The following is a 9,503-nucleotide window of genomic DNA, read 5'->3' on the forward strand; positions in this document are numbered from 1 at the left end:
GGGGGGGGGGGGTTGATTCCTTTTTGATGCATTTAATGACCTTCAAATTGCAAATTCGATCTAGGTTGTACGACAGCACACAGTTCTGATCCCTCCCCTCATCCACATACCTAAGAGAAACAGGTTTTTTTTGGACCAGGCAGTCCTGGCCTACAAGAAAGACTTTTCTCCAGTGTGTCTGTGTTTTGTGGCACCACTGGCTGTCTTCAACATTCTGATTGCCTTTTTTGAATTGGGAAAATTGTCTTTTTACAGATGAAGGCTTCTCATCATTCTCTTCTTCAACAATTAATAGTTTATTAGTCTACTTATGTATAAGTATCATGTGGAAAGGATGTTCTGGCTGCAAATCCATGTACTGGCATATCCTCATCATAGGAGGAATCTGAGAAGATGAACTCTGATTCCACAACAAAAGAATCGTCTTCACTGCTCCCAGAGTCCACATCGAGGATTATTTGAAATAGAGATAAGGGTTTCAGAGGAGTGTGAGTCGTGCTGCTTTTGGGATGTTTGTCTTTTTGACTTGAAGATGTGTCTATGTTTATAAGTCATAAACATGCACTATATGACCAAAAGTATCAGCTCATCTATCCAAATGATAAGAATCAGGAGTCCTAATCACTTGGTTTTACCACAGGTGTATAAAATCACTCCTCAGACATGCAGACTGTTTTTAGAAACGTCAGTGAAAGCATGTTTTGCTCTCAGGATCTCAGTGAATTCCAGTGTTGAACTGTCATAGCATGCCACCTGAGCAACAAATCCAGTCTTGAAATGTCCTAAATATTCCACAGTCAACTTTCAATTCTATCAGAACAAAATGGAAGAATTTGGAACAACTCAGCCAGGATGCTGAAAGTCTAACGAGGTCATAGACTTTCTGCAGTCAGTTGCTGCAGAGCTGCAACCTTCATATGACCTTCAGATCAGCATGAGTACAGTACACAGAGAGCTTCATGGAATGGGTTTCCATGGCAGCAGCTGCAGCCACACATCAACAAGTACAATGTAAAGCGTGGATGCAGGGGTGTAAAGCACGCCGTCACTGGACTCTAGAGCAGTGGAGACGTCGTCTCTGGAGGGAGGAATTACACTTTTCTATCTGGAAAGCTGATGGACCGTCTGGGTTTGGAGGTTGCAGGAGAACGGGACGTTTCAGACTGCATGGTGGAGGAGGAATGTTGGTGTGGGCTCGTTTTTCAGAACCCTTAGTTCCAGTGAAAGTAACTTTTAATGCTTCAGGATAATGCATCAGGTAATTCCAACCCCCACACAACCTGTTTGTTCAAATACACATTAGGTACCACATGCTGCATTAACATATACATGGGCAAGTTAATGGCTCATCAGTGACCCACCATGGCACAACAATGGGCTCTCGGACTAGAGGGGGGAAACTCTTCCCTGCGCAAATTTGCGCAGGCTTAGGAATTCTAGTGTTAAGCATCACTCTGAATGGTTTTGCTCAGACAATCCGTTTAAAACTTTATTCATCCTCAAACAAAAGACAGAGGTTACAGTTTAATATTTCCATCAACATTTCTGAGGTTAGTGAGTTTTTTTTATTGTTTTCAATAGAAATATTCACCTTTTTTTTTTTTGAAATTATTCTAAGCACAAAGAAAATCCTATTTTCCCTAAAAACTAAACTTTTCAACAGTTATAGATCTTTTTGTGGAGTTCATGCATTAATCCAAGTACCTACTGTTGTATCAGATGTTTGCATTTTAGGGAGAACTTGACTTTATATGGTGGTAAGTATGTTTTCATTGTGCAGAAAAGCTACTTGAAATCCCGTAAGAGACGTAGCCATGCAAAAGTGTTTCGGTAAGTAGACGTGGAGCAGAATGAAAAACTTTGATCGGTTGGCACTCTAACTACCACAACGTTCTGCTCTAAGTCACCGTTCTTTTATATTTATTGTTAATGTTCCACACTCCTACAAGGGACACTTACCCGCTGCAGGCTGAATCACTGAGTCCTAACTCAAAGGCCAGCTTACAGTTAGTGCAAAATCACTGTAAATGACTTTTTACTATTGTTTAACATTTTCTGGCTTGTTTTGATTGGCTGCTCAACCAACACATGTTTAATGTGCTTTATTGTGTTTAAAGTAATCCACAAATACAGCAGTAATTTTTTCTCGTTTTCTTTCCAGACAACGTACAGGGGGGTTAAAAATCCAGAAGCAGTGGAAAGGAAAAGGAAAAAGCAAGAGGAGGTCGAGAAACAAGCGATGACGACCTCTGTGTCTGGTGGAGGTGGAGGCGGATTAAAGGTTAATTTAGGTTTTATTTTCTGTTTTAAAAAAACTAAATCTACTATTATCATAAATAAACTAATCTTTAGAAGAACTACTGTTTTTCTTTCTTGGTTCTTGTTTCAATCATGCTATTTTTGTGTTAGGTGACTTAAATCTGTTTGGTGTCAATGATCTTCTGTCTTATTTTTCTTGCAGTGGCAAGTGGGCTGAAAATCTGGACTAGTCTAAACGCTGATGCCCAAACCCCTTTGAAGGAGAAATCACTGCTAGATTACTTGAAAGATGCTTAACCTGCTGACCACATAACCACGGTTTCCTCTTCACTTCTGTCAGATTTGAAGCAAAGCAGTCTGAAACGGTTCCAAACAAAACGCTGACTGGTTTGAACCTTTGGAGTGTGGAGGACCAGGTGATCATGAACAAGTCTCTCCTGGTCCTCCATATTGGAAAACCCAGGAAATAATTAAAAATAAGTTAAAAAATTCTTATGTTTTTTTTATTATTTAATAAGACACCTACCTATATTAATTTAATCCTGTATCTAAGTAGGTGACTCAAGTAACCTGGTTTTTAAATGCCACATAATTTTTTGCAACATAATTTGGTTATTTTAAAAAGTGGATTTCCTTCAGATATATATCTTTTCTATGAAAAATCACGTTTCTTCAAATTAGATTAAAAATATTTACGTTTGATAAAGTCTGTGAACGCTCAACACTAAACTTCCAGAAGAGATTTGATTAAAGGTGATATAATATAAATACAAGATGGCATATATAAACTAACAAGCAGATTTCTTAGTTTACCCCATTGGCTGTATATAGAGAACTGGACTGAGTGACCCCCCCCCCCCTCACATTCCAAATAATAAGTACCTGCTGATCCCAAAAAGCTGAAATCACATAGATTTACTCAGTCAGAACAACCATGTTTTGCTCTGATACATCTGTTTAACATCATCTTGCCAATTCAAACATTTTCAGGATTTTTTTTGCTGTAGTGCAAGTAATTCAAACTATAAACTGACCAATCACATGCCCCGATAAAAGTGGGTGATCTTGCGTTGAATGTTCAAAGTGTTTGACAGATTCTCTTGAGCCCACTTTCAGAGGAAGGGGTGTGGCCTAACATGCTCACTACTGATTGGAAAGATGTTGCCATGGAGATGTAGACTAAGACTGACACGGACCAATCACGGTGATGGACATATCCCAGAAAAATGGTAACTGAATTGACTTCTTTGGTTGGAACTGGAAGCAGGTCATTCTCTATGGGTGACATCACACTTGCTCTGTCCAGTTCTCATATACAGTCAGTGGTTTACCCTAAAATCCAGGTTACTGAAGCATCTGGACAAACACCCATGTGAGATCACATGAAGGCTCTTATTTTGAAATTTGGAATTATATTTTTCAGTGTTTTGAGGCTTCACAATTGAAGCTTTTTGTGGCCAAGTTCATCTTTTGCTAAATCCTCAAAAGTAGCATTCATCCATAATGGTTTTGCTTTTGACAGCACAGGAAGAAGTGCAAATATATTTAAGCCTTCTGTTGAATTAGCTGCACTAGTCACTATTGAATGTTGCTGAACAGCATATTGCAGAGAATTTGTGTGTACGGGAAAAGTTAGGTGGGGTGTTGTTTTTCGAGTTTCTAATCATTGTTCTGTGAGCAAACACTGCCTGTTTCACAACCTGGTCTATATATATTCCATTAATTATTTACAATCTTAATGGTTTGTTCAGAGACCTTTGTCTCAGCAGCAACAGGAAACTGAGGAGCATAAAAAAAGAAGCCTCTGAAACGCCCTTCACTACGTAAAACTTGAAAAAAAAAACTGGTAGTGTGTGGACAATAAGCTAGAGTTTGACCTAATGCACTTCACCTGCTCATATACCAGTGTTTGCTTTATGAAGGCCTTCTATTTTTTGTAATTTTCTATGCAGTTTTAGTTTCAATTATTTGTGCTAAACACTATCATGATGCCTATTTAATTAAAACTTTGGTTGTTTATTGCAGCTTACACTGTGTAAACTGTGTAAACATATTTACAGTGACTTTGCGTTTCTAACAGCCTTCCTTTAATCATTGAATGCTTCCAGAGCTCCTGCTGTTTTCTAGAACGCAAAATTTGATATTTACTACAATAAATGAGTCAAATTTCTGCCATTTTTTTGTCTGATTTATTATGTTGTGTTACACCATTAAAGACATGGTAAGAAGAATAAAAAAATAAAAAATCCACTAAAACTTTTAATGTTGGAGAATTTATTAAAAATGTACACCTTAAAAATAGGGATTATTTTACACACAAACTTGTGCAACCAAGGGTCACACACTAAAGCAGGTTACTAATATTATCACAATAAAGCTTATAATTTAAATCATAATGCAGGAAATTAAATGACTTCCTTTTGCTAGTATGAAACAAGGAATCTAAATTAAGAGCTGTTGTTTTCCTGTATTGCCTCTAGGGGGCAGTAACGTAACAGGGAAACAATGGAATGAAATCGCCTTGTAAAAAATGTGCAGGTTTAAAATAATTAAAGGTATCAGTGGTACATGTGATTATGTTCTTCAGATATTAGAAACGATGAAAATGTTTGCATGGATTTTTTTTAAGTACAAATAGTTCATAAAGTAAAGGTTATTTATCACAATTTGCAAGAAATTCAACAGCTATGAGAAAGCTTTAAATGTTCTTTGGGTTGCATCATTTCTACTTGTATTTTGATTTGTGTGATAGCACTTAAATGTTGAAAAAATATATTTTAAGCAAGTTTTGCTCACTAATCACTCATAAATTCAATAAAAAAATGTCACAAAGGTGCTTACATTTCCCCTTTAATATGAATAAACAAACAAAAATAAACAACCCACCTACTTTATGGTTTGAACCATTTCAAGTAAAGTTGCAATCTAAAAAAGTACCCCCCAATGCACCCATTTAACCATTTTAAATATCAAATTGTCTGCTTTTAAACTTTAAATTTTCCAGTTAATTTTGTGTGTACTTTCTCTTTTACAGCTTTAAAATGTATAAAAACAGATATATATACTAATAATAAAATAAGCACCAACTGAAGGTGATCCTCTGTACTGTTGTATAACTGTTATTTCTTTACTTCTTGCTGCGATAGTGAGCTGCCACCACCAGGTAGCTGTCGGGTGAAAGGTCCTTGATGTTGGGGGTTTTGCTGCTAATGAGGGACGTCTTGCCATCCACCCTTGAGAACTGCAGCATGCGGCAGGGGTCGTGTTTCAGGAGGTAGCTTTCAAACGTTTCCCAGCCGCCACCCACTCGCACCATCACATGCTTGTTGTGCAGCATCTGCGGAAGGGAAAGCGGTTCATATTAACTCTTGGTAAAGATGAACTCTAATATATTTTTTTCTTTCTTGGATGCCTCAAATGTCCAAGAAGCAGATATTTTAGAACCAAAATCCACTTGATCCAGGCAGCTAGTTTGGCTAAAATGTCTCGTTTTTCAAACACACAAACTCTAACAATTTATTTTTTATTTCTTTTACTCTATCACCCCCCCCTCCCTGCACCGTTTGCTTCAAATTATGTCACCTGACAAATAAAGGCACATTCCAAAGACTGGCTACCATGGCAACGTTGCCCATTATAGTAAAGAAAGGGAATAAATAGATATGAAACGCCGGTACACTGAGCGATCAAACATTCCCCAGAGCTCATAAAACATGTCTGCTTCATTGTGGAGGTTTTTATTGACCTTACTCTTCTTTAACACGCCATTACATCTCAATGGAAACACGTTTGTTTGCTTTAATGCCTCATTAAGATGAAGAGTAAATAAAGATATAATTGGGCATGCTATAATAATAGTAAGATTCTGATACAAAGTTTGATGACAAAAGAAAATCTGGTGACATTGTCCCTTCAATTTGGTCAGTTCTCAGTCTACCTGCCCTCCAGCATTACATACAACATTTATAAGCCTCTTACACGAATCAATCTAGAGGGCAGCAATGGGGCAGCACCTCCAATCAGCAGCTCGGGGCCTCCGGCTTTGTTACAGCAGATTTAATATACCTGTGTGATGCACAGGGGTTTCAATCATGGTGCTCTGGGCAAAGACCTTATAGTCTCTCCTCAGCAGCTCCAAAGACGGCACAGAAGTCCTACGACTGCACTTTTAAAAAACACACTCCTACAATGAAAACACAAGCAGCTCATTTATTCAGTGAAGGTCATTGTCTCAAGTTGTGTGGGTCAGACTTGCAGCTCTGGTGCTCATTCTCTCAAACTGCACATAAATAGAACCCTCCATGATGAATTTGCATTTTTTAGTGAAATAAAATACAAAAAAATAAAAGGATGTGCAGACATTTAATGAATACATCCTTACTGAACTAAGGAAGTGTGTTTTGTGCATTGTAACTGTGGGTAAATGGGTGAATTATATCATAGATGTTATTATTTTTTAGTTCTATCACTTCTTTTGTTGCTAATTTAAGGATTTTGTCAAACATAAAATAATCCAAACCTCTTCAAAGCTGGTTCATGATGTTCTTTGTAAAATATGTGCATATTTGTAGCCTAATGCATCAATGCTTTAACTCCCACCATTTATCCTGCGTTGCTTAGCAACACATTTAACATTTAAGCCTTTACTCAGAATAATATTGAGATTCTGTTACTTCATGAAATGCAAACAGCTCCTCACTATGACTCTACAGATCGGCACAAATAGTTGTAGTGCTAAGAGTTGACTGCAGAGGGCGCCCAAGAGCAAAGTCTGTTTTTCCAGGTTGGAGATCTCAAAAATACCATCAGCATGAATCACAATCTTGGAGGTGTGAATCCTGCTTCCGGGTTGCTAAGTAACCAGGATCTCAAGGGTACTGATGCTACTTCTCTGAAGCTGCTAGCCTTCATTTATCTATCTGAAATAGCTTTTATGCCTCCACCTAGACACCGAAGACACAGCTTCCTGTAATGAGATCTGCTGTGAATATCGGATCAAGATTTTTTTGTAGGCATGTGTGAAGGAGCAAATATGTACAGAGCATTCAAACACGGCACATTTGGATAAGAATATGAAATAACTGCAGTAGGAGTTTAGAGCAAAAGGGTTTTCAGAAACAAAGGAAGTCTTTTACACATAGTGTCACATGGTGGGTGAGTGTCTTCCATATGGAAATAATTAGTATAAACTGTAATTATATTAAGTAAAATTGCTGCTGATTCAAAAAAAGGTTAATTTAGAAAAAAATACATTTGTTTATATGAATTTAATATGAACATATAACGCAAAAAGGGCAAAAATTTACTTCAAACCCATGTATGTGAAACTAAATTTGTGAGGTAAAAATAAGAATCATGATTTAAACATGAGGAATAGGTATTTCAATATTAAAAAAATATTACTAAAACTCAACATTTAGCCCAGGGGTCGGCAACCTTTAACAGTAAAAGAGCCTATATAAAGTAGAATTCTAAATCTAAAAGCACGGTAAAATGCTCACCCTTATAAAGAGCATCTTCTCTCCAACCCGGTACCGACCCTGTGACTGTCTCTCCACACAGAACTTATTCTCACACCTGCAGGGTGGATCATTAGCGATGTGTCTAACCTGCAACACACAGCAGTGATGAAGTCACACGTTCTCTGGAACAGAACTAAAATAGCGGTGGTGAATATTTCCGACTTACGGCATCATCCAACAACTTCCCCGTACTCTTTTTGCTTGGAGTCACTTTGGTCGGACTCGGTGACGGGGAAGGTGACGGGGAGGGTGACGGGGAGGGTGAGGGAGAAGGAGAAGAAGGAGGTGAAGGGAGGGGCTGAGCTGAAGATACAGGTGATGGAGGAGGCGGAGGGGATTTCTCTTCCTGTTCAATCTCCTTCTCCAGCTTGATAAGGCCTGGAGGCTCTATGTTGTACCTGTAGATGAGGAAAAGAGTACTAAAGAACAATAAAAAAAAAACATTTTAAGATGAAATGATAAAAAACAAACCGTGAGGCAATCCGGCCCAACTCTAAAAGACAGAGGCACACCTCCCGCGGCTGCCTGTGAAGAACTACAGCAAGAGATCAGAATTTAGCATCTGGTGAGTACCGTCCGAAATTATGCGTGGTTTTGTGATGGATGGTGAGATGCAGATAACCACAAACGTCATGCATTCAATCGATCTCCTTTTTAATTCAATGGAATAGGAGCAGGAAAATGTGGATTAAAAATGTTAACTCCTTTCCCAATCAGATGAAAAGGAAAAGAAGGTGACAAATGAGACACCACATCATGCAACGTGGACATCAGATCAACTATATATGAATATATGCAAACCTGGAGTTGTTACATCTACTGCTGAACTGGTATGTTTAAGGAAAGAAAAAGAAAGAAAAGCATTTGTCAGCTGTTATCAAAGGGATAAAGTGCAGCAAGTGATTGTAATTTCCAATGAAAATCATATTTTCTGATTTTTTTAACATGTATTTGTGGGATTTTTCTCATAAAAGAAAACAAATGTATTAAGAAATGATTTTATTACTCAGTTAAGCTTCAAAAGCCACGCCCCCTTAGAGGAGATTAATTGGACTAACACACTAGATATTTGTGCAAAATTGGCATGTATTAGAGATTTTTAAGCAATTTTACTACACTTTTTTGTAAAATTTAGGTCAACTTCAGCATCCTTTCTTAGTTCTTTAATGAAATTTCCAGTCTTTTAGCAAATTTAACATTTTGCAAAATAGCTTTTGCACTTAAAGTAAATTGCATCACCATTTTCAGCAAAAAGCCTCAGCATCTTCAGCAACTACTTTCAGCAAAAAGCATTCACACTAGCAGGTAATGCAATTTTTCTAGCCATATTTAAAGCACTACTGGAAATGTTTCTTTAAAATAAAAGAATCTGTCATACTGGGACTTTAACATGGATGTCAGGTGGCCTCTAGAGATAAAACGCTGTTGAAAAAGCTTAAATTCTGATATTAAAGAAGCATATTTTTGTTTCTAAATATTCCACAGACGTTTCGCCAGACGCCACTGTCCATCAAGGATACCTCAGTGAGAAAAATTCTCAGGAATGTTTGGAAAAGATCGACTTGAGAAGGCAAAATCTCAGATTTAAAGCAAACGTTTGAGTAATTTTGACCTATTTTTAATCATTTTTCTTTATTTGTTCATGTTTTTAACCCTTTGACCTCTGAGGCATCACGAGTGATGCTTAAACTCAAAATCTTTAACATGCTGTAACCATTAACA

General features: G+C 37.5%; 2 protein-coding genes across 2 annotated transcripts in view; one reads left to right on the forward strand and one right to left on the reverse strand.

Annotated features, from left to right (window-relative positions):
• The window catches only part of LOC112152307 (small VCP interacting protein), a 7,042-nt gene extending 2,608 nt beyond the window's left edge, over nt 1-4,434 (forward strand). The window contains exons 3-4 of the mRNA XM_024281802.2: nt 2,162-2,281; nt 2,462-4,434. Of these exons, the coding sequence (XP_024137570.1) occupies nt 2,162-2,281; nt 2,462-2,476 (135 nt within the window). The 3' untranslated portion in view covers nt 2,477-4,434. The remainder of the gene's footprint in view (nt 1-2,161; nt 2,282-2,461) is intronic.
• A 4-nt stretch (nt 4,435-4,438) lies between these two features.
• LOC112152299 (growth arrest-specific protein 2) overlaps nt 4,439-9,503 on the reverse strand; it is an 18,358-nt gene continuing 13,293 nt past the window's right edge. Inside the window, exons 5-8 of the mRNA XM_024281786.2 lie at nt 8,253-8,316; nt 7,948-8,179; nt 7,761-7,868; nt 4,439-5,596 (exon numbers count right to left, since the gene is read on the reverse strand). Of these exons, the coding sequence (XP_024137554.1) occupies nt 5,387-5,596; nt 7,761-7,868; nt 7,948-8,179; nt 8,253-8,316 (614 nt within the window). The 3' untranslated portion in view covers nt 4,439-5,386. The remainder of the gene's footprint in view (nt 5,597-7,760; nt 7,869-7,947; nt 8,180-8,252; nt 8,317-9,503) is intronic.

Source organism: Oryzias melastigma, linkage group LG6, assembly GCF_002922805.2.
Source record: "Oryzias melastigma strain HK-1 linkage group LG6, ASM292280v2, whole genome shotgun sequence".
Lineage (NCBI taxonomy): Eukaryota > Metazoa > Chordata > Actinopteri > Beloniformes > Adrianichthyidae > Oryzias > Oryzias melastigma.